Here is a 26,718-nt window from a genome sequence, read left to right on the forward strand (position 1 = left end):
TTTGTATGTATAATAATGTTTCATCTTTATTATGAATAAATTATGTGAGAGTGAGTCGAGCAAATACCTAAGTGTGGTTAACCAAACTATTCAAGGGCAGAACAGACAATTCTCTCCGTATTTGTCGATAGGTTCAAAAGAAACATATAGTCAGGTAATCTGATGAGAAAAGAAAGACAATCGCTTTTATAAAAAATACAAAAAATGCTATTAATTCTTCATTATTTTATTGAAACAGAAAAACAACTTGTCAACAAAGTCTTTAACCTCATAAAAATCTAGACAAAAATCTGGGTCTGCTCGTTGTAGTCTACACGAGTGATTGTTTAGTTTAAAACTATCTATGACATTATATCCGCAAGTATATCTTAATATTTGTTCCGTTCAACAGAAACATGGTAACACCGAAGTAAAATGGCGTAATGTTGCCATAATAGCATGTAAAATACATACCTAGCAATGATAGCCGAGTGGTATGAGCATTCGAATCCCAGCACCAATGTGTTTTCCAATGTATATGCGTCTTACAAAGTATCTGATACCAGGGCCCCAATTCTGCTACTTACAATGGCCGACGAATAAGTGGAAATTTGATTAAATTGTCTCTATTCGTATTATTCTAAGCATTTTTCCAAAACAAGAATGGGAAATTCATTACGTGGCGGAACATTCCCGGTCAATATTGTATTGACCTTAAATTGACAATAATTATGTAGCACATTGTTTAAGAGAACAGGAATAGTTTCAAACTTAATCCAATTGCTATTCATTCATCGGCGAAATAGCAGAAACGGGGCCCAGGTTGAACAACAACCACACAAAAAGAACGTAGGGTATTTACACAAATCTTAAAGAAAAAAATAGTTGGAAATTTATAATAAGTGCATTCACATCAATTTCCCGGAATCGTTATCATGTATTTAAATATTTAGTGATTAATTGTTTTATGAAAAGCACTTAACACTAATATTTGCCATAGAAAGGCGAGTTTGTGAATGATTTAGTAACTTATTATATTTTATAGACATTTAATCACTTTATTTGATTTAAATTAAAAGTTGAGGTATTGAAAAATTTCAACTTTATATTTTGTTTACAGATAATGAGTTATAGAAAACATTTTAATGATTTTTTGAAATGAGTAAATTTAAAGAAGTACTACATGATTTTATAATTTGAATCAGCAAAAAACTACTTAAAATGAATCGAACGAAATAAAGGCATTCCTATTTCACTATAATGTCGAGAGTGAGAAATATTATTCTCGCGTTACTTTTAAAACAGCCATGTTTACAAAAATCTAAGCTTAGTTAACTAAAATTAAACTCTAAAAGGAATCTGAGCAATTAATTTAGAAACCAGAAATTAGTTACAGTGATCACGTGAAGACCATTCAGACTTTATACTAGACCTAAAAATACAACTGATGTTTAAATGAAAGAAACATAGTTTTCTTGTGTGTCACATTACTGCCCACGCTCAATAAAAGCCGTTTTATTTCGCCACGAACTTTCTTGTAGAGAAAATTATGATGCTATTGAAAACTCGATGCTTTACACGTCTTATTTTCAAATTGAAAACTTAAATATTACTTGTGATTGGTGAAGTTATATGGTAATATAACATATATATTAGATGGTTTAAGTATGTTGACATATATTGGTAATCTATTTTATATAATGATATTTTTTTTGGATTTAATATTCTCATTTTATAATAGTAGACTAGGAAACATGATTATCAAATCTATAATTGATAATATCAACTTTACTACTTCGTGAATAAAACTGAAATTACACTTGAACCGTATCAATACCAATATCTATATGCACTTCTCGTCTGTATCATGTCCTACACTACAAAGGGAAAACCAATTCCTACAGAAGCCACATACCACATTCCAAGTCCCGGTTAGCAACAAAAACATAATCTAGAAATTCCTAATAGATGATCTGGGAGTCGAGTCCGAATCGAAAACGTCTTCAGCCGAGATCGTTGCAGATAAAACGGCTAGACTGTCAAATGGATCAGATATAGATACTTGTGTGAATGTATATTTGTTGTTATAACACAAAACAAAGCGTACTACTAATATTGGTTTTCTTAGAAGTATAGAAGCTTGGAATTTAGTAGCGCTACAATCTGCTGTAGATGCTGTTTGAATATTTCTTCACTCCAATCCAACCGGTTGTCTGGAAGAGATCAAAATTCACATTGTATCTGCTATTGGTATAGTTCTTCCATCAAAATGTTTCTTAAACAAACCTTATTGTAAAAGAATCGATACCTAAAATAATGAATATATAAACAAACTAACAGACACTAAAGATCTTGAAAAATCTTCGCAACGTTCTGTAACAGAAACCTTGAAAATGTTTGAAAAACTAAACTTCACGTTTCTATCATCAAAGCTATAGGTCTGTCAATCAACTGTCTATACACAAATAGCTAAATAGATTCGAAATTCCAGAAATTCCGATTCCCTGCAGCTACATATGGGCGCTAAAACTTACGTAACATTATGTTTTACTCAATGAACCGTGGCGAGAGAGGGTGAACTCGTGATCTACTCTAGAATAGTTTTGAACACAGAGCAAATGATAACAGAAGTACCAGAGTACTATTTTGGACCGACACACTCAAAAATAACATAAAAAACTAAAGTATTGTCACATTTGTTATTTTTAGAGCCAGATTCTTTGCGTGTAACAAATCTCGGTACTGTTCTTGTGATAAATTCTTCTGTTTCTTTTGTGTATAGTGGGTTTTCTGCGTGATATTTTGCTGTTACAATGCCGCAAAATATCGATGCTAATTTTGTACCCACAGGCCGAAGTTATGCATTGCGCGTTGTCATTATCGCTTCTGGTTTTCGATCTAACGTTCGCTGGCTATTTTAATTCGCAACCTGTTTTTGAGCGTCTTTTAGAGTATTGTCGGAACTTTTTAGTTTTGTTTGGTCCTTATGAGTTGTTAGGACCAGATTAATGGGTCTTGGGGACATTTGGTTTATTGAATGCAGTTTGGTATTATTTCAAAGCATTTTCATTGACAGTAACCTATTTTATGTGACGATGAATGGTATGAAAATTTGGATAGTAAAGATAAAACATTAAGCGGATTTAAAAAGACGATACAGGTGTAAATATGTCATTAATTCACTGATGAATTCCTAAAATGTGAAATAAACTGTTTAGGTACATTTTTTCCATACAATTAGATGCCTTATTCGCATTATTAACTACTAAATGAATAAGACAAACTCTTCTACGTGACACAGGTAGTTTAGAAACAAAATAAAACAATTGAAGCGTACCGTGGAGGGAGGTCGTTAATTTTATCGTGAAATGTCGATTTGTCGTGTGTAGAGTTTTAGAGGTTCGCGTATGTTTTTATAGCCTAGCTCTAACTTGCTTCTAGTACGTTTATTTTGATGGACACGAACGACTACGACGACGACACTGCCTTGTTAGATATAACTTGTTATAGCATTTGCACCTTGAAAATATGTTTTGAGAACAGTAACGTAGTTTAAGCAATTAAAAAGTGTCTTAAAAATAGTTTGTCGTTGGACCAGGAGAGTATAATAAAGGTAAAATGAAAGATGGTCTTCTTACTTATTTGTTCTTATTTCCTATATAATTGTTAAACAACTAGAAACCTAGTCATTAAGACTTTGCCGACTGTCAAGTACAGAATCAAGATTATTCATCTTTTGTCCTTCATTCAAAATGGTCAATGGAACCGCAAGTTTCTTCTCAGACATTAAGACACCGTCTAAACACGAAACATGACGAGCCATGTCGATAGATCAAAGCTAGTCGACCATCTAAAACGGACAGTCGCGGCTGCCAAAACATTGCTAAAAAAACTGGACAGGTGTGAGTCGCGCTTCCGGCACGGGGACCCGTATAAAGAAACCTTTATTTTGTCCAACACTTCTTTAATGGGAGAACTAATTAGCCATCTCAATTGTATTCACAGTAAAACCACAAGAAATCAACAATTAAGTACATATAAATTAGAAAACAATGGGTCGTTTTTTTGGGTTTTTATGGTAACAAGATTTTAATTTACTTAAAAGATATTAAACGATGTCTGTACCTAATTAAATAAAACATTAAGCATATATTTTTGAAAGAACATTAAACGGTTAAATTTGATTTATACAAAATATGACGACGTTTGGCTTTTATAACTTTGATACGGAACTCTAAAAATGACGGACACAAATAGTGTTCACTTCTAATTGTCGAAGTTGCGTTTCCCTTTGCTTATTTCTGGCTAACACGTCACTAGGTCAATGAACTCGCGTTATCTTGAACTGCCCATAGTTATTTTGCATTGAAAGAAAACGTGCGAAGGTGTGAATATTGTTTACGTAAAAAGTATAATTCTTTTATCTGAGGGCACGGCAGTGCCCCTGCCAAGTCTCGAGCAAAACGGGCACGGCCGTACCATCTTTTCTCGAAGCGATTCGCGGCTGTTTCGCCCCCCCTGTATCTTCGACGTGGACAAAGCTAGGAGTTTAGCTTTTCGGGGAATAATAGTAGGCATTAGAACAAGCTTAAGTTCGAAATTACATGCCAATTGAATTAATGGTTTAGGAGTTACGGTCGATCAAAGTTACACCATTTTGTCACTCACTGACTCACTGACTCACTGACTCACTGACAGATCATCAAAAATCTAAGGTACTTCTAGCAGACTTAGAAACTTCAAATTTTGCACCAAGATAGGTCCTTAGCCACATATAAAGGAAAAATTATAAAAACATTAAAAAATAATATGCCATAGAAAACAATTTTATATTTGCGGTTTGGCAAGAACATTATGTATGGATTTTGACTGCATTGTTAACTTTGTTCGTTGTTTAAGTACCTATTCAATTGGATGAATACATACATAGAATAGAAAAGAATAATATAAATGTAATACACAGACTATCATTAATACAAATTAATACATAAAATTCATAATTCATTAAATTAATAAAGCTAAAACTCCATTGTATTGCGATAAATATTGTATGCGCGCTCGATAGATGGCGTTGTACGTGTCTGAATCGCGCTATGGTTTCGTTACAAAGCGCAGTCTAAGTAGTACTTCAGAATAATTCGATAATTTTCATTTGAAAGCGCCACCTGTCATGAAAAACCATTTCGAAACTAAAAAATATTGTAGTGATAATTGATATTCGGAGAACTTTACGTGTTATTTAGTTTAGTTTAGCTATAGTTTGTAAGTTAGTAGATATATATATGCATATATATATAAGTTTAAGCTTGTTTACATTAGAAGTAACGAAGTCTCAGAGAAGAAACAAAAGAGATAGAGATAGAGAATGGGTTCTAAGCAAAGCAGTAGCTGAAGTCCTAGAAATTATGACACCTAAAAAAAAAGAAAGAAATACACTTACAAAAAATAAATGAGATCCCACCAAAAACATTAAATGTAAAAAAATGCCAAGTCTCTCGATGCAGTCTTTCCATCGTAAAAAGTTTTGAGATCTCATAGAAGCCAAGTCCTATTCAAAATATTTTGTAGTTATAAATCAACATTTAGTAATTGTATCAATAGTTTTCTTTATATTATAATTATAGTGACTTGGCAATGAGCACAAATTAAAAGCTGCTTGATGCCTGGAATTATGTGCAAATGTTACTGACGAGACCAGTGATCAGATTATTTGTTATGTGTGAATCATGATGGTCACTACCGACTACATGCTCCAATACAATAATTAAGAATACCTTACGGGCCATCGCTTTATGAAAGTAAATGAATCGAGAGTACACTAAGACTGACTGCCGTTGCCGAAATTCGGTTGGGACGACACGGATAAACCAAAAAAAAATTAATTTTGTGATATTAATGTTTACGCATGCGGTGTGTGTAACTTTCAACTCCTACAAATATGCCGTTTTATTTGTTTCTTCTTGTGCTCATTGCCAAGTCACTATAATTATAATATAAAGAAAACTATTGATACAATTACTAAATGTTGATTTATAACTACAAAATATTTTGAATAGGACTTGGCTTCTATGAGATCTCAAAACTTTTTACGATGGAAAGACTGCATCGAGAGACTTGGCATTTTTTTACATTTAATGTTTTTGGTGGGATTGGTATATACTTGAAATTTCTCGCTTTTAATTTTGCGTTAGGAAATTGGATGACGTATTTTCGCAATCTTTCTCATTTAACAACATATTAAAAAGTAAAAATCTAACTCGAATAAGACTGCTCAAGGAATAAGCACGTGGTGTCAATTAGTGCAAAACATGCCGGGATGATATAATGGTAATTACGCGCCAGGTACCAAAGCATACACGAAATCATACACTAAGTCAAAAATAGGTCCTTATGTCATTTTTATGAAGAAGTCTTTTAATGCCTAAACGTTCAACAATGTGCCTGATCAAACTCCGTAACGTCAAAAGACAAATAACTGGAAATAAATAATACAAGTCACTCGAAAAGATATTGTAATTCTGATGATGTACATCTGAACCAATTTGGAAACCAGAAATTGGAATTAAGAAACAAACTTTAGATGATACTGTACTTGACGTTGAATATTTTGATAATATCGCTGTCTTTATACATCGACCTAATATACTGCAAAACAATGATAGCAAGACTACTGAAAGACTACCTGCCTATGAAAAATCTTCAAAAAATCACATCATCAAAAGATACAATGCAAGTGACAAAGACCATGTCCGCCATTTTGCTTGTCAAGTCGAATTGACATGACAGTTAATAAGGTTTCTGTCGAGAGGTTCTAAATACAATACTCTGTCTGTCTTCGTGTTGCTCCTACTGTGTGGTAATAAGTTCAGCCGAGGGGCGTGTAATTTTCCAATAACGTCAAATATCTGTCAGCTGTCATTGACAACTGACACGTTTCCACAGATTATATCTCGCATATTGAATAAATCCTTATTTGTCTCTTTTTGTGCGTTGGGTTTATTTTTGATAGAATTTAAGAAAAATATTTTTTGCTGTAACTTTAATTGCGTAGTTCGTGGCATTAGCGGTATATCTATAACATTTATATCAGCTTTCTTCGTTTTGTCAATCAACAGTATCTTAGTAAAGTGGCTGTTAGAACGGAAGAAATATAGTCAGGTGTTCATATTATTAATATTATTTTCAAAGTCCAAAGACCGCTACAGGTTTACTCTGAAAAATGATCGGAAAGAAAAAAAACGCTGCAGACAACACACTTGCTCACTTGCTACACCTAATAATGTCAAAGATTGTGTAGAGCTAACTTCAGAAGATTAAGCTTCGAGCTCTGACACGTGTCTATACTTTCACCATAAAGCGAATCATAAAACGAATTCGCAGACTTGACCACCCAGATTCAAGAATGCCATTTAGCTTCCTATCCGAAACTTATTGTCCACTTAACATCAAATAATTCAACATAATATCGATAAATACCCGTTTATTAATTGTTACGACTTTAAATATTTCATTTGTAATAATTCGTATGCATGTCAAGGTCATATGTATAATTTTAAATCAACATTTGGAACCTGTTGGCTCTTATGACGTTATTGATGGTATGCTAATGCATTTTCGTAGTCCAACAACTAAAATTTCGATTGAAATGCAAGATTAATTCTTTGGGTTATGTAAGTACTTGTGGTTCGATGAACTATCTGGCTCTTTCTGATACTTTTGCTGAGTTTGTCGATCTTTGATGCTCGAAGGTATCTCGATTTAAGAGTAATATTAACTGTGAGTTTTAGCGATGCATTAAAATAACACTATAAGTGTAAAATAATATTCTAGAGCAGGAGAGTTCAAAAAATCATACAAATTCAAATGCTTCTTTTATTAAACGCGAAAGTTTGTATGTATAGATGTTTGTTGATAGAATTTAAACGATACACAGATAGTTTAGAATCATGATTAACCCATACAATAGTTTTTATCGCAATTGTATTTTCCTGTTGGATCATTTTTGAGTAGTAGCGGGCGTGGCCGCAGGCAACAACTAGTTTCCCCATAATTCAGCGAATTAGGCTTTCATTACTTAACCTTGGCGCTTTTAAAGCTATTTACTATATTTTATATTCACGACATTATTAACGATTTTATCGTTATTCAACCAATAATCTAATAATTGACTCAGAGTAATTGTTTCTAAAACAAAAATGTTGAAAGTTTTCGAAAACCTTGCTATGTTGTCTCTGAGGTCAAAATCAGTTATTATAATGTCGATCTGTAGATTACATCGCAATAAAAGTAGATTGTTCAGTTCGGTCACGTATCTCCAAGATAAGAGCGGTTTAGATACTGGTGTGATTTTAAGAAGTTTTTCTGTTAACGCGGGTCCGTATGCAAGATGGTGATGGGAAGAAAACTATCGTTGATTGAGGGTGGTATTGCTGATCTTGTGATTGTTTTAAAAAAGGTCAATTAACGGATAGCATGATTTTACTCTCTGGCTTTGTCCAGCTGTGGACTGCGATAGCCAGAGCTGTTTGCGAACATTGCCAATGCCACCTGGTGGAAAGGTCATCTATTAAAGGTTAATATTCCGTTATAATAATTTTAATCAACACATGCAAAGCGTTAGTTCGGAAGTTAATCAGAAGAAAATAAATCACAATGTGCCTAAAGACAAGTTAGTATTGTATCTTTGTTCCCAAAGAATCAAATTTATCATTTATATAAATAAGCAGACTCGCAAAGAACATGCCCTTAAAAACCAAAATACGACTTAACTTAAACGCATATTTTCTTAAAATTTTCACCACACAATGACAAAACTAGCATGGTACTGAAAAGCGTTTTAATGAAGTAGTAGACAAGCTAATACTAATCTCAATGACCAAACCAAGGTTTCATAAAATCCAAAACAGTCTACAGATCTCCAAAAATCTAAAATTCAGATGTATAGAAAGCTTATTGTAATCGGATGTATCGTATGAATCTTGTGTTATCTTAACGCGGTTGCTGATGCAATGGCCTCTTGAATATGTTGAGATAATAGGGAAGTCATGCTACGGTATGGGTGAAGGTAGAACGTCAATGGAATACCTTATTGTTATAGTGTCAAGCCATTATTCTGTGATGATAGCATTAATATTGGCTCCGATGACAATGTTAATGATTTGATAATATTTTTTTATTATATCACACAACCGATTTAAAATGAAAACTACTGAGTCAAACCTTATGAAATTAAATGACAGCTATTTTACGTTAAACGAAAAACAAAATCTGTCCTTTCGGGTTGTAAACATAAAAAAGGCCGATTAATAAAATTACCATTATTTAATTCGCTTTGAAAAAAGATCTAAGATAAAGTAGACGTTTTATGCTACTTAAATTTAAAATAATTTTAAATACGTGGAACTTTCGTTGTTGTAGGAATCAGTAAGGCTCTTTCGAAATCAAATGCAGAAGAAAAGACAAAATATTGTTTTAAGGTTACTTTAATATACATTATATGTATATAATAATTAAAACCTTTATTTTTGTATGTTCGAAACAAAAATAGACACACTTTTTTAGAAGGTTAAAAACACCATCCCACCTCCTAAACTTCATGAAAAGCAAGACCTGTATTGGGTTAAAGTTATAAATATCCTCGATGAAGTTCAGAAACCTACTATTAACCAAGTAACACCCTTTCACACAGGAGCTTAAATTAGAGTTGTTTTTGCGTTTCACACGATGATAGGTAAAAACCAGAAGCCAGAACTTTTCCTAAATATAGCAATGGCTGAATACGATACGTATTTAAGAAGTTCACAAGTACTTTACCTTATCTTAAATGTTGTTTGGGATTCAGTACCCAAAGGGTCAAAATTGAATCCTATTATTGACTGACTCTATAATGAAGCATCGCTGTCTGTCCGTCACCAGGCTGTATCTCATGAATTGTGATAACCAGAGAGTTGAATTTTTAGAGGTGACATGTTTCTATTGCCTCAATTAATAGAAATACTACAATTAAAAATCGATCTTAAGCCACGATTGTAACGGCTAGAAATTGTACAGAACCCTCAATGTCGCGTCTCCGAATCGCTCTTGAACGGGGGATATTTGTGTTTCTAAATAATACATCATGTAAGAATCTAAATAATTTGTAAATCGATTTAGAAGAAACCACTTACTGTGTAGTATGTAAGGAAATATAGTTAAGGTATTATATTTTTAGTTACTATGTCGAATTAGGTTAAGATATCTGTAATGGCAAAGTAAATGTGTGTGTGATAAATAAATAAATAAATAAATATTAAAGAGTAATGGAAATATTTGAAAGATCCCATTTGAAATTGAAATATTATACTTAAGAATGGACGCTTTTATCTTCGAAACATGAGTAATATGGAATATTTCAAGAAATGTTAAAACATTTACCCGTAAAGGTAAGAACGAAATGAAATGCTTGAATTCGGATTGATGGCAAATGACAGTGTCGCGTGAGGAACAGAAATTTGCCGAAAACATTATAAGCTTAAATGGAGAGGGCATTCCTAATAAGGAGTAATGGATTAATATAAGTATTTTTATTACCAAACAAGAGCTCAATGGATTACAAGACATTAAAACTTTCGGTGACGTGAATTCGAAAGTACAACTTTTACTAAAAAAAGTCACTTACTGAAATCGTATAGAAATTACGTCAAAGTTATCAAGAAACATATAGCTATGATTAGAAATGTTTAAGGCAAAATCATTGAAGAGCATAAAACAGTTGAACAGGAAAAGCGAATGGAATTCGTAGAACCAACAGCAGAGCGTATTTTGACATCAGCGCGATTGATTTGTTTCAACTTTATAATAATAAACATTTTGGTCTTACCAGTGACGTCAAACGTACTGATAATATAAATTAAGTAAATAAATGTAAGTGTTAATCTATCCGTTATCCTTGTTGGGATAAACCGCTCAACCGGTGTTGATGATATTTTGTATACGGTTAGAGCATCTACGAATAATATTAAAATTATTAACGAAAGTATCTATAAATGGATGTTTGTTCCTCTTTCACGAAAAACCAAAAAACGGATCTAGAAGAATCTTGGTACGCAGATAGTTTATAAGGTCCTTTGTTCTATAAGTCATTTTGGATATGTAGCGGGCACACGGGGCCCTGCAGCGACTGCGGGCATCAGCTAGTATTTTATATAATAATATAAAAAAAATTGCCGCGATGACAGATCTTCACGCAGTTGAAGCTCAAAGGCAGAATCTATTATCAAATATAGTTCCAAAGTCCGGTTTTTTTGTTCAGGCGGTTTTAGTTTTATGCGATATTCGTGGTTTAACGGTCATTATTCATCGCGGTTCAGTCGTCTTGATTTCATGGTCAGTTCTAGGATGGGTGACCGTTACCATAGGTGTATCGAGATCATTCAGCTATACGTAATAAGATCCCGGTTTCTATTACTGTTAATAACGGAAACCGAGAGTCACTGATAACAGATCTTATTTTAGGAATATTGATTCAAGTTTTATTTACTTTGACGGTGTAAATTTTAAAATAGAAAAATTTTGATTTTGATATGGATAATTAACTACATATTATATTTCCTTACAGTAATTAAGAAAGAAAGAGGAGAAAAAATTGAAACCTTTTTTTAACAGTATCTGCTACATTTCATTCATTTTAATGCAGAGGTTTAGGTAGCCAGTTTAATTCCATATAGGAAAATAAATCCACAGTTAATTGAAAAAAAAAACATAACTCGATTATTGTAGAAACCTAAAATATCGTTCACAAATCATCAAAACTGAAGCATAATAAACGAAGATATATTGAATTAGAACGAGAAAATTATGATAGTGATTGCCAATTAATTAGCCTTTTAGTTATAAACGGTGAAACAGATAATGATTAATGATCTACGCCCACCGAATGTAGCGAGGCAATGCGTTCAAAAACGACATTTGAAATATCGCTGCGGTTTGAGAATGATACGCTTTTTAATAAAGATTGAAACGTTTCAATGGATTTTCTTGCGGTATAATGGAATATTGAATTCTTTGGTTCCAGTCTTAACACATCGCGAAAAATTGAACTCAACTTCTAAGATAAAAATCTAATCGAAATCTAATATAATCCTTTCTCTTTCGTTGCTTTTTTGTTGGTCTAAAAGCGCTATTTTTTTAAAGAATGTTATTCTCTATCGTTTCAGAAAAAACGAGCTCACTTTGTACCATCATGCTTTTTCACCTAAATTACTTATGGTTGAGCATACAAATCGTTTTAAAACCCTAAGTTTTCTGCGCAAATTACTTCTAAGTCAAATGCAATAAAACATAACTGCCATTTAAAGAGGCTTAACTAAAGCTTAAGTTCTCAACCAATTACAATCTGTTGATAAATATGAAATAGAATAAGCTAGTAGTATTTGCAATCTCAAACCATTGTCGACTGGTTTCCAGCTACCACTGAAGTAAGATCGTGTTGACAAATTGGGACCAGATTGTGTTCCAGATATATTAAGGGAGAAAGCTAAATACTGAAGACAAGTTCTTTTACAAGTCAATGAAGAAAAAGTACCTAAACAATCTGATATATGTCAGACAAATTTTTGAAAAAAAAGTATTTAGGATTAGCCACAAAGCAGTGACGTTAATTCATTAATAAGTTAAAGATGCTAGGGTAAATAATGATGTAAAGATATATGATGACTTACATATAAATGTTAAGCAAAGAGAAAATAAAATACAAATTGTTTTGGTCGGTGCTGAAGATACAAAACACAGAGGTACTGAATGCACAAATGAACAACATTCGAACATTACTCATAACGATTTGATCACGTCAAACCTAAAGTGGTATGAATCAATAAAATCCATTAAATAATTGCGTATGTGGGTCGAAAACAATACATTGTGCGAAGTGACAAGAGTCCTGTAATTGTAAGAACTGCTCCAGGCGTAGCAAGTAATTCGTGACAATTGTGTGTTATACTTACAATGCGTAATTGCTTTTGATGTTTTCAATCCGATTGAAGACAGCAAAACCGCAGTTAAATCGCGTAAATGATCTCAAGATGATAGTAAAAGTTGCTTTAAAGGTCGACGTTAAAGATTGAAGGGCAGAGAAAGCCGCAATTTATCGCCTTGCTTCTTTTAATTTCGAGTATTGGTCAATAACACACAAATTAAAATAGCAGTTCCAGACGTTAGCGATTGTAGAAATGTCACTTGGCTAGAGAAGCTTGTTATAAAATTGAAATTTCATGACATACCAAATCCAACACTAATCAAGGCACGAGCAAAGATATCTGGATATCTTAATAAAAATCTTATGTATAGAATTCTCGTATCACGGTGTACGTAATTGAAATCCGAAACCGCTTAACCCATTTTTTTTTAATTGAGTGTATTTTTATACCCCCATTATTCTTTATTCGATAGAACTCATTATTATGGCAAACCAATGTTTTCTCTGGCAGAACTATACATACAGCTATAAATAAATTTCGCATGAACTAAAACCTTCAAAGGATCGGTAATGTAACAGTAATGTGATAGAATCGAGACGGTCATAACTCCGACGTCTAAGTTAAAGCCGGTGTTGGAAAGTGGATAAGAGTATCAATACGTAACAACGATAGCTTCATTAGGCCCAACGAGAGTAGTTCTGGATGCGGACAGTTAATCGCGTCTTATCTCAAAGCAGTCTACCCCACCTTAACAGAGATCAAATCGTGCATTCAACGTTGAAAGTCGGACATATTGACGACCTACAATTTTGCCGATCGGTAGCTGCTTTCCTTGGCAACCGACACCTAATAAATTGTATTTAAAAGATTTTTTTTTATTTTCGGTCAACCTCAAATGTTTTGATGCGATTTTGTTTTACAAATGTTGGTGTCTCCTTGATATAAATATCTAATAATCTTCTTTTGTTATTTCTGTTTTAAGTTTGCATTGAATGTTTGACAGTGGTGATGGGATTAAATTAGGGTTATTTGTTTTGTTTAATAGATGCAATGTGCGTGGATTCTTTAACGGAGATTATTGTCAAATTAAATAGAAAATAAATGATTCTGATGCTGATTTTATTTTGTGGTGGATATATAAATGTTTTAGTGAAAGTCAGGATAAAAATGAACGATTTAGAATATTTTCGTAGTGTTGTGACATTTGAAAGATTGTATGTATTTTTAGTGCCATGTATTCAAATATACTACTATCCAATGGTCATAATTAAATAAAAAGTTAACAATACACGGAAGTGTTTAAACCAACTTAAACAAATAATCCTTTCTATTGTAATGAGTAGTCACCTGCTTCATTGTTTTCACAGTAATTTCGTTAGAGCCTTGTTTAAATATGTTCAATAGCTGTTTGGAATTCTCACATCGTCCGAAGTGAGATCAGTTTCGTCCGTAGTATCAACAGATGTAATGCCCGTTGTCATTCGCTGTTCATGTTTGTGCTGAAAACGTTTATAGCCATGTGCCAGCCGTGTTTGGAGGACGGAGTTAGATTTTAACGTACGCTGTTGTGCTAAAATCAAACTTCATAAATTCTCCCATTTAGGTTGTCCGCACCATGTCAAAGACGGTTTAAAATTTTAAGTAAACGTACAATTATGTACATTGTATTATTTTCCTTTCAGTCTTTCTTTTTGTTCGCGGCTGTACAATTAATCATAATTCGAAGTAATGTCTAGACATTGTCAGCTTAAGTATATTTGCATTGCCTGTATTTGGCTAGTGGTATCCGAATCGGAGTGACGTCACAACTCACTGTATCAGTTACCAATTTGTCCACACGCTATTATTAAACACACAATTATTTTGTTTCAGATCGTGTGAACGATCCGGCTTTGCGGCACTTGTAAACCGAGAACTCGTCAATAATATGGTGCAATAGCAGTAATATGAGGGTGCTAGGTATGATGCGTGTGAGAGTCAACCGAACTGAGTTATAAGCGAAGAGGGAAGGTTTTAATGAGACTGGGTGGTGGAGAGGCGTCGTGGGTGGTTGAGCGGGGTATGCGAGGCGGTGCTGTGCAGTGACGGCGTCCGGGCGGCTGCCATGGGCGCGGCGCGCCATGCGCTCGCGCACGCGCCCGCTGCGGCTGCTGCTGGCGGCACTGGCACTCGCGACCTGCGCCGCGGCGCCCGCGCCCGAGCCGCGCGCGCAGCGCTCCGCCAACCTGAGCCACATAACTGGCACCTCCCGCACCATACAGATGTTCCTCAAGAATCGCTATCTGCAGCTGCTGCCGGATGGCACAGTCAACGGCACCACAGATTACAACAGCGTTTACAGTGAGTACCATTGTTTGTAGTCCATCATCAACAACATAAGATAAGACAAAATAAGCGACGCTCGTCCGAGAGAAAGATAGGTCGACGAAATAGTTGTTTTGGGTCGATTCTAGATGACAGCCCTTTCAGCACAGGACCGTAGAAGTAACGAAGAAGGGGAAGAGGGTCTATGCCCAGCAGTGGATAGAGAATGTGGATAATGATGATAATGATAACAACAACATATTCGGTTTTTATCTCGCGTTTTCATAACAATCGTCGTTTGGTATCTGAATAAACACAAATGATCTCATGTCATAAAATGAACATAATTAGGAAACAATAGGACATAAAACGGGCTTAGCTACACAGACTTTGTTTGATTTTATCGTTGGATTTTAAATCTGAAGATAATTATGAATTCGTGTTGGTTTTGTACTCTTTCACAATATCGAAAGCCTTCAAAGTTTTTGTTGCGCGATGTCGAATATCAGCTGATTGTATCGACATCACACCGGTACACTGACTGCTCCCAATTATATCAATTGAATTTTATCTTCTTTTTGTTTTACCGATGAATTATTTGTCTGTTTTGTAACTATGCCCGTTAGAATGTACTGTACACCAAAAATCAATGACTTAGCTTGTATAAGGCAAGCTTCTGTGTGTTTAATGTCTTATCAATTTCGATTGGTACGCCATAGTTCGATAAATTATAATGTATATACTTTTGTTTATGTCTTGCTAGAACGGTAGTTTCCTAGTCCCAACTACCTTGTTTGTCCTTATTTAAATCTTATACAAGTAAATAAACAAACAGTATCCGTCAAGTAGTTACTTGACTAAGTTGTTCGGTAAGAAACTTTCCCGTTCAAGATAAATACTGACTGTTGCTACTTTCATGCTGTGTTGTATGGAAATGCTGTACTAAGACTTGAAGTGAAGAAAATCCTTGGAAAGTGTAAGAAAATTTAAGTAGCAGAAGATGGGATCCGTTCAGCATAAAAATGGCTTCAAATACACACCGGTTTTCAAAATTCAATCTAAGTTGTTGGTTCCGACTCTCTCTATCATCCTTATGTTTGATTTTGTCGAATACCAAGAGTCTAGCAATAAGAATTCGAAATGATATGTTTCCCACAAGTGGTTAAGTTGTATTTAGATTACAAAATTATCAATTTTGATAATCAGTCGGATCATATTTGTCTGGAAGCGAAATCTTGCATTTAAGCAAGATTTTTTCAGAATTTTGCTTAAAAATTGGATTGACAGCAAATGAAAGTTTAACAATTTCCATTCCGTCAAGAATGTTAATACAGATAGTACAATTAATTTTTTGCCACAAGTCACGTAGCTAAAACTCGTCTTTGTCATACAACTTGAACGATTCCATTAAGTTTTTAAAGTTAACTTCAACTTAAAAGATAAACACAAGGTCCAACAATACACAGTTAAGGTTAACGTTATTTGTCAATATTTAAAGACTGATTAATACCGCTGTGAATGTACTCATCGTGTCGCAAAAACCTTGGCACAAAGTATTTATTTTACTTTTAACAAATGATTTTTTTTCCACGATCATAGATTAGTTTGGTTCAATCTATGAAGCTGAAGTAATTTCAATTATTGGATTAAACTGAACTGTAGCATATAAGTCTTAGAAACTTTTTCTAATGAAGCCGTTTTATTTAAAGATAATTATTTTCTAAACACCTTTAGCCGCTAGAAAACTGATGTATTTTCCTTTTTCACCAAGTGGTGAAATACCGTTAAGATTTCCTATAAAAGTTAAAGTGTTCTTTCGCAATAAACCAAGATAAAGTTATTAGAAGATAGTAGATTCAAAACCTTTAATAGAATTATGAAGCTGTTTCTCTATTACATAAATCCGATGTAGTTAATTTTCAGCCTATCAATGTATGTAAGAAAAGATCATGAATATAAATTTAAAGTAACACGGCGTAACGTGTCGTGAGTATGTCGCAAACCGTGTAACAGCGTACTCACAATATGTCGTTAAAATAAACGGGAAATAACTTCTGAGCGCGGTAGATTCTAATCTTAACGCGCGAAGTTAAATTTTGTAATCCATGAATATCACACCGATCACTTTTTATAACTGGACAGTTAAATGTTTTTACTGTTGTATTTAACCAGTATTATTTGTAGATAAAATTATTTTATATAGAAGTCATGATGGAATAATTCAGGTCTTTTTACTTCCATTGCTCACACAAATGCTAGTCCTGAGTCCGGGTGTCTTGGTGCACGTGACTAGAACCCGCGCGACGCAAGGATTAATTTCTTAATGCAGGACAAGTTTTTTAAAAATTAAGAATCTGAGAAGTTTTTAGTACGGTCCCATTCATCATTGGCCTAGCCTTTTCCCAACTATGTTGGGGTCGGCTACCAGTCCAACCGGTTTCAGCTAAGTACCAGTGTTTTACAAAGAGCGACTGCCTATCTGACCTCCTCAACCCAGTTACCTGGGCAACACGATACCCCTTGGTTAGACTGGCTGTCAGACTTTTTCAAGCTTCTGACTACCTGTAACGACTGTCAAAGATGTAGGAATAACAGCCGGGACCCACAATTTAACGTGCCTTCCGAAACACGGAGGAACTCGTTATGTCAAAGATGGTCACCCATCTACGGACCAACCGCGCCAAGCATAGCTTAACCTGTGATCGAATCACTTATGCGGTTATAGCTTAGCCACGAGCTCCCCATTCTGCGTTTAATAATACCCATTGGAAATGAGGAAGTTTTTTTATTTTTCTCCATCAATAATTATAAAATTCGTAAACAGAACATTTGTTCCACGAATCATCTGCTTTCGGAGAATAATAAAACTCAAATACGTAAGCCACAAAATTCTCTTAAGTGTGTCCTTGACCTCTAGATATGTAAAAAACCACTAATGAGTACAATTAGGAGAATTCTTATAGTATAATACTAAGTACTTAAATACATTTGTGTATAACACGTCAGGGTCATTTCATTCAACTTGGTAGAAACATGACGAAATTATTGCTTTCAAATAAGAGTCAATATGGTGTGCGAAATTACTGATACATGCCCATTAGACTTTCAAACTGTGATTGCGTGTGATCTTAAGTGTAGTTGTACAATCTTCATGTTTCAAAATAATAATTTCGACAATTTTTCGTTGGTTAAAATCGGAAAGCTTTTGAAAATTGTGTTTAAATGACCCCATAGTAAAATTGAGAAAGATATAAACCTCCTTGGTAATGAAATTTATGATATTGTGTTACTACGTTCTTGTTACTTTTTAATTTTTAATGGACCGCTAAACGAAAGCCTTAGACCAATATCTTGCTGTTTCTCAAATTTAAATTCACGCTACTGGTCCATAGAGGTTTTTACTTGTAGATAGACCACCGCGCTGACAAGAAGATACCGATCGGATATCTGAATAACACACGAACATACGTGTAGTCATTTCGCAATATTTTTTGCGGACCTTCACTTAATATATTCAAACCAACTAGACATCCACTAGACGATATTCCGAACCAGTTTTTCTAATGGTATAAATCAGGCCTGCCCTATTTTTTATTTAACAAAACTATGAGACGGAATAATTACACATCCTGAAAGACATTCAAATAACAGTTCTTTGTAATAACACCAAACAGTCTTAATTCCCTTCGTAATTACATATTTGGTATTCACAATCTGTTAAACGAACTTGTGATAATGGCTTCATAGGAAGATTTGAACCGCCCGGAGCATTAGACAAGGTGGTCCAAACTGCTAAGATTGAGATCGTAAATATAATAACAACTTTATGAACTCAAATGGAGATTTCGTATACCGATAGCGAACAGTTTCTATTGAGCTGTTGCTATTCCGTTTGTGGAATTTAGGAGGCAGGTGGAAGCGGCATTTGGGTTATGCGTGTCAATATTAAGAGGATAGGATCAACTTTAGCTTGATCGTGAATTAATGATTCTCGCCCACTTTTTCTTAATATAAAATGCATGCTTAGTTGAAAACATGGAATAATAGAAAAATACCTTTAAGTCTGTAATCAATTCACAAGATTTTATTTACCATCACCTTTCTAATTAATATTCATATTTGTCTCAACATATCTTAGAAATAAAATTCCATCTTAATCCCGATTTCCCCTCGAACTGATATATTTATGCATGTATATATTGATCAGATGCTGAAACTGAAAGTTCAAATTTAATTTGCCTTCACTTGTATTTTGATCCCGAAGGAAAAATATATCTTGCAGAGTATTTTTTCTGTATTTGAGGTCGGCGGTTCCTATTCACGTATACCGCCTAATGCGAGCACTTCCCTCCATTTCTCTTCGTTCTATGATTGTACTGGCATGCACTTTTTGTATTTTGCTTTTACCAACAAGTATATCGGTTTTGTAACATAAAGCTTGTGTAAGTAAGAAATACTCGTGAAATTAATTTGAAGATAGTATGTTGCCGTATTCTCTACATTCGAGGTTAAGACTGTTTGTTTCGTGGTACATCTGTCAAAAACAATTGATTAAAAACATTAATATTCAGTGGATATTGTTTATTACGTTATAAACTTCAGTTTATGTGAATCTAACGGTCCAGTGTATCGGATAGCGATTGACATATTTTTTTCAAATTTAAATTTAATGAATATGTTATCGGGCGTTATCACAATCAACAAATCTTTACTCGTGTTGTGGCCTCATGTTAATATGTATAGATTTGTATGCATGAAGTGCAGGTTCGGTCCCAATACAGGCAATTGCCATTGTGACTATTTGACCAATGGTAACATAGTGACGAAAGCTAGATACCAAATATTGGAATCTGAAATCGCGTTAGGTTATGTGATGATCTAAGCTTAAACGTTTTTTTTTTATGATAGGCCTGTGCCCAGTGGTACATTTATAGGCTTACTTATCTATACAAATATATAAAGCTGAAGAGTTTGTTTGTTTGTTTGAACGCGCTAATCTCAGGAACTACTGGTCCTAATTGAAAAATTCTTTTTGTGTTGAATAGACCATTCATCGAGGAAGGCTTTAGGCTATCACGCTGCGACTAATAGGAGCGAAGATACAAAGGAAAATGTGAAAAAAAATAGGGCAGGTATAAATCATAACTTATATCTTCTACCCACGGGGACGAAGTCGCGGGCAACAGCTAGTTTTACTATAAAACATAAATCTTTTTGCGCTACTCTAAAATCGTTTAAGGTTTTTTTTCTCAAGAATTGCTAATCATTTCTATTGAAACACGTAATATCTCAATGTATGGAAGTAATTATTTTTTTTCGCTTGAATATTAGCGGTATGTCCCGCCCGGCCTTACACTATTTAAATATTTTGTATATTTTTTTCCTCGAATATTAAATTAATACTATTGAGCTTTCATAATTAAGTTTAGGGGTCATTAAATTTTAGATTTCAATAAATTTTGACATTAATTATAACGTTTAGTTTATTTTATCGGATAATTAAATTCGTTCTAAATTGGTATTTTTAATTATTCGTTTTGAGTTTTTTTGTTAATTAGGCGTATAGTTTACGCTTTTACTTAATGCATCCTATAAATTACACACCGTGGCAAATGGTCAGTTTTATTGTTTTAAAACGGGATTCTAAAAACATTATAGTATTATCATTACATTTTCACGTTATGAGCATCTTTTTCTATATAAAAAAGACAACTCAATTGTTCCTGTACTTTTTTATGTCGGTTATAATGAAAAACATGTCACTTGACAACGAACACCGATCATTGTATAAAATCATTCCGAACGACATTAAAATATTTTTATTGCCACAAAAACAGCCTTTCTTCACTTCCCGGTAGCAATTTCCCCAGATTGCGACATTTAAGAACATACCGTACACGTACTAATACAAACTTAAACCAGTCGTCCTAAAAATCTGTATCAATCAAAAATCGTCTCTATGTCGTTATCGTTAAGATTGAAAGAAACTTTACCAGTTAAAAGTCAGGTGTTTTCATATGATTGTATGTGGAAAGCCTGCCTTGTAATCCAGTGGTCCGATTATATCAATTACTTCTTTATTGAAGGTGGTTTGGCAGTGATTGTAAAGAGATAAAGACCTCATGTGTTGGTTATTGTTTTATAGATACAAATTTCTCTAGATATACGTTTTGATAGGGAAAAACTAACTCTATTGGCAAAGAGAAGTGTCGTGATTGATACAGAAATACTAATTTAATCACTATAATATAATAGTCCTATTATAAGAAAATTGGTTTATATTTATGGTAACAATATTGTTTTGATTAAAAAGTGTATAAATGTTTTTTTTTCTGAAAAAGAAAAAACTGACAATTAGTGCTATTGAAGCAGGAACTACTTACTGATACGCGAATACAACCGCAGAGCACAGAAAATTATTTCTGAGAAAATATCGTAAACGTGTCTTAAAAAATATCTTCATAATGATCATGATAAATTAGATCACATTGGTACATGGTAAAAAACTTTATTCAGCATACGCCACCAACAAAAACATATCACACCAGAAGTGCGCTTTAAATAAAAAAAAAACGATGTTTTACCTACTCGCTTACTGATAAAAAATCTTCTACTAGCCTAAATATAGCCTATAATATTGTATCGTCTAGAACGGCTATAAAAAAAACTGACCGTCTAGTCATGGGGATTCCATGACATGTGTTTCCGCCATTTTTTTGTCTGAACGAGGACAGTTTAATTACTATTAGGAATATCAAGGTCTCAAGATGTAGATAATGGAACTATAGACTGCGTACGTAACACGTGAATCTATACTTCTATACTAATATATAAAGCTGAATTGCGTGTTTGCGACGCATATTCTTACCTTAATGTCTCAATTTTGTACAATTCGTCCTTATGTATTTCTGGGTCACAAGCACGTAATAAAAGTTATTTTCTTTCTTTCTTTTCTGAAGAGTTTGTTTGTTTGAAAGCGCTAATCTCAGGAACTACTGGTTCAAATTGAAAAATTATTTTTGTGTTGTATAGACCATTCATCGAGGAAGGTTTTAGGCTATATACTATCACGCTGCGACTAATAGGAGCGAAGCAAAAAATCATAATTTATATCTTCTAACCACGCAGATGAAGTCGCGGGGAAAAGCTAGTAATAATATATGTTTCGATAATATTGTTATAAGAGCTTCCGGTACGTAATTTGTTCTAGAAAAATGTGTTATTATGTATTTGTAAAGAGCTCTTTTGGCAATCTGAAGGTACTTGAAGTCGTATTAACTGACTTACAAATGTATTGATGGTGATTCATCATCATCATCATCGTCAGCTCATATTCATCCAATGCTGGACATATGCCTCCGCAATTGCGCGCCACGATTGATGCTTTCCTACAGTCTTTTTTTAAAATAACTATCGATATTCACGATACGAACGAAAATTCGCGTTGTTTGCGGCAAAAAGGTATTATTTCTTTTTAGACTTTACATATACTTGACTGTTCACATACCTTGACATAGTTTCAACTCTTCTTCAAGATTGGTCAGTGGGTCATCTTTGAACTATCTAAAACAATATTTGGGCTTCACTTATGGGAACTAACCAAATATAGATACTTTAAAATATCCACCCTTTTTTACACAGAAAATTTTAGTTTTTAAGCCTTTTTTTCCTAAATTTTCTCCGCACTTTAAAAAAATGGAAATCATGCTAAACTCTTACGGGCAACTACTCCCAGAGTGTATTTCACCATTCCCTTATACTTGAGACCACGGTAACACAATACAAAAGACCGCGAATATTCTAAAGCCTCTAATACAACAATACGTACTAAACTGGGCTATCTGACAGTTGTTCTATCTCAAAATTCGAATCGCGAGCCGCCATCTTTAAAAGCAAATAAATCAGTCATCAGATGCGCACGCGATTGGTATATGAGTGTAATCGTTCATCTTGGTGTGGGCAGAACAATACATGGACAGAGGTGTCATTTTGTTTAGCTTATTTCGTTTTGTCAAAGAAATATGTTAGTGTTTGTTAAAGAATGGTGGCTGGGGTTTATCTTGGACTTTTATCGGTGCAAAGGTGGGCTATTTTTAATATTTCTGGAATGTTCTAACTTTCTGTTGACAAATTGTAAAGTAGATTTTAAAAACATCCTATGTGCCTGCTCTTGGTAAATAGATAGTTTCTCATATATAATTATGTTCCTGCTTAAGATCTAGGTACCTACTAATAAAGCTGAAGAGTTTTTTCTCGGGAGCTACTGTTCCGATCGTAAAAATCATTCGGTATTGAAAAAGGCTATAGAATATACCATCGCGAGTTTAATAAGAGCACGATCTTCATCACGACGCGAACGAAGTCGGCCATAACAGATAGTGCTATATAAAATACATATAATTATTACATAGATTAAAAGATTTCCTCATATGAAGCTCATAAAATTTCTATCGTGTTTACAGAGGTATCGCCTATATATTTACTACAAAACGATACTTAATAAGTAATTAAAACAAGATTTACTGCAAATCGAAACCGCGTAATACGAAACTTATCGTAAGGAAAACACAATTTGTAGGAAAAAAGTGCATCGATGCATTTATGTATTATATATTGATATTTACTACATAAATGACTACTATTGAATGAAAATTTTAAATAAATCATAAAATATGAATTATTATGTAACTAGCTTTTCGCCCGCGGCGAGGTCGGTTATATCGCGTTTACAAGAGAACTCTTCAAAAGTCCTTCATAAAAAACTAACCTATGTTCTTTCTCAAGGTCAACTCTATCTCTGCACCAAATTTCATTAAAATCGGTTCAGTGGTTTAGACGTGAAAGCGTAACAGACAGACACACAGACAGACAGAGTTACTTTCGCATTTATAATATTAGTTGAGAATAGTAGGGATAACGTATGTCAATCATACCTATGTATATGTCTTTGTGCATGTGACTTTAATGTTTGTGAAATCCCTTAGAATCCAAGGATGCTTAGTTTGGAAGTCATAAAAAAAGGTTTTGGATCCAACCGGAGTCCTGACACGGCAGCGCGGAAACAAAAAGTCAGATTTCATATTCATCTAGGTACGAAATTGTGAAAACCAAACCTTCTGTGTTCGAAGTCTCAAAGTCGGAAATTATTTCGTTAAAACTCGCAAACTACATCGATGCGCTAAGTGCGCATCGATGTAGGTGATCGTAATCGATGCGCACTTAATCACCGCTTAACGTCCTAATCATAAGTATCACTTATCACCAAAACAGAACTTTAATAGATTTTTCTTGTTCACCAAATTATTAAGTTTTCCCCGGCGTGGGAACCGAAACTGGTTCAAATTAACGGTTAAGGTAACGTAACATGACGTAACTCGTTAATTGATGATATTAACATGAGTAATGACATGTTTGGGCTTGTTCATGTTAGAGTCATCCGATACTGATTGTGTTTAGGATAATCTTGAACTAGTTTTTTGGAATGTGTAGTTTTTCAGCAATTACAACATTATGTATTGTCGGTTCAAACTTGTCAATAAATTCCGAGGGGTTTTATCTGGTTAGTCAAAAGACAACGATAACGAAATAAGGAAAAGGAGATTTATTCATTTTTTAATTATTTATATTATACAGACCATAGAAATCTAAATATTGTTATTTAGATTTCTATGATACAGACTTTATTTATAGGTCAAGTATGAGTTGGACTCGCGGCACTGATGGTTCCGTACAAATATTTTTTAAAAATGGTCACCCATCTAGGTTTTCAACGTTTTGCTTATTGTTTGGCGGCAACAGAAAAGGAGTCCTGAAATGTCTAAGATATCTTTCAAAATAATACATTTAATTACTAATTTATCGCCAAGTCATAAAGCAATTCTTTCGAAGCCATGTTTTGTCACATTGCTATTGTAAGATACTTTATTTGGTGCCTAAGTTTGGTTGTACAACTACCTATATTAAACAATTGTTTATTATCTGTAAAAAAAAAAATAATTAAAGACTTAAAACCTCAAAGTCATCACTTGCTATTTATATCTTGACAATTGATTCGTCACGAGCAAGTGCAAAATATTTTGTAAGTAACTCAAAGTAAATACCGACAAACATACCGATACATTAAATAAAATCCCTAACTAAATAAAACTACACGCTGTTTTTTATTCGAAAAAAAAAGTTTCGCGCCAAAAGGTCCGATACAAAAAAATGACCATACAGGTCTTGAAGACAGCGGTATTATTACTGTACCTGTACCAAGTAACTCTTGAATCCGGTCTGTTGGAACTGTGGAAGCGGGATAGCGCTAGGTGCAGAGTATAGCGCTGTCTCGCTTGCACAATGAGAAGGATCTTACTTTTGAGGTTTCGTAGTACAGGGTCTGTACTAACAAACGGAGGCTGCCCAAAACGAATCTCGTTAAATCTGAAACTTGTCGCGTCCGGTGACATAAGGAACAAACTGGCCGCTTGTTATTAGCCTGGTGTGATCCTACGGGAACTTTTGATTGTAACCAATGTTTTATTAAATATTACGTTTTTTTAAAGTATTTTTTAGTATGTTTGTAAAATTTGTCGTAAACAAAGGATATATCTATACTACTGAAAAAGCATAGTATATTCTGTAATATTTCTCAAATTGTTTTTTTTCATGCTTTTTGTACGGAAACTTTAGTATCGCGAGTCCAAAAAGACCGGTTTTTAAATACCATTCAGTGTTAAATAGATGTATTCTGATATTCATAATATATCAAGCTATTAATCATGGTATCAACACATAGGTACATGTTTTCAATAAAATAATGGATTCTTAACAATGCGTGTTTTAAAAATAACGATGACAGTGAAATATTACTAGCGACCTTTGAATGTGAGGCGGTTTTATTTTTAATTATATAAAATTATGTAAATGTATTTTCTTATCATAATATTCAATGATAATATTATCTAAAACTATCGCTTAATTTACGATAAACCACTTTTATTAATTCACTTCTTACAAAACGCTTAAGAGCAGACTTTCCAAATAAGAACTTGATATACAAAAATCATTCTGATCTGTTTGTTTATTCAGCTATAACGGCTAAACCACGTAACCAATTTTGATAAAACTTTCTATGGTTATAGCTTTAACTTTTTCAAAGATCGCGGATTCATTTTCTCCAACACAGAGTCCATTGTAGCTTATCTACAATATTAACAAATAATAAAAAAACTCTTCGTCATAAAAAGATAGTCATTTAACAACATTATTAAGCTCAAAATTCTAAAAACTGTAAAATAAACTGAAACAAAATTTATCACCGGCCATTAATCTTAAGACCAAAAAGGAAGAGACTTCCTCGCGACTAAACGATGTATCCATATGCATGCGAGCTGCGCCCGCGCCGACACCAAGATTGATCGGCGTCTTTTAATATAGCAATTTACACCTGTTATGCTTTTAACAGCCTCTTCACATCTCCATCTTTAAGGCAATTTTATGA

The 26,718-nt window shown here is 33.8% G+C and overlaps 1 protein-coding gene across 4 annotated transcripts in view; it reads left to right on the forward strand.

Moving 5' to 3' along the window:
• Window positions 1-26,718, forward strand: part of LOC113499593 (fibroblast growth factor 22) — a 202,654-nt gene that overhangs the window by 33,083 nt on the left and 142,853 nt on the right. For all 4 annotated transcript variants that reach the window (XM_026880107.1, XM_026880105.1, XM_026880106.1 and 1 more), the window contains one exon: window positions 14,805-15,272. In XM_026880107.1, the coding sequence (XP_026735908.1) occupies window positions 15,053-15,272 (220 nt within the window). In that variant the 5' untranslated portion in view covers window positions 14,805-15,052. The remainder of the gene's footprint in view (window positions 1-14,804; window positions 15,273-26,718) is intronic.

Source organism: Trichoplusia ni, chromosome 12 (genome assembly GCF_003590095.1).
Source record: "Trichoplusia ni isolate ovarian cell line Hi5 chromosome 12, tn1, whole genome shotgun sequence".
NCBI classification, from domain to species: Eukaryota; Metazoa; Arthropoda; class Insecta; order Lepidoptera; family Noctuidae; genus Trichoplusia; species Trichoplusia ni.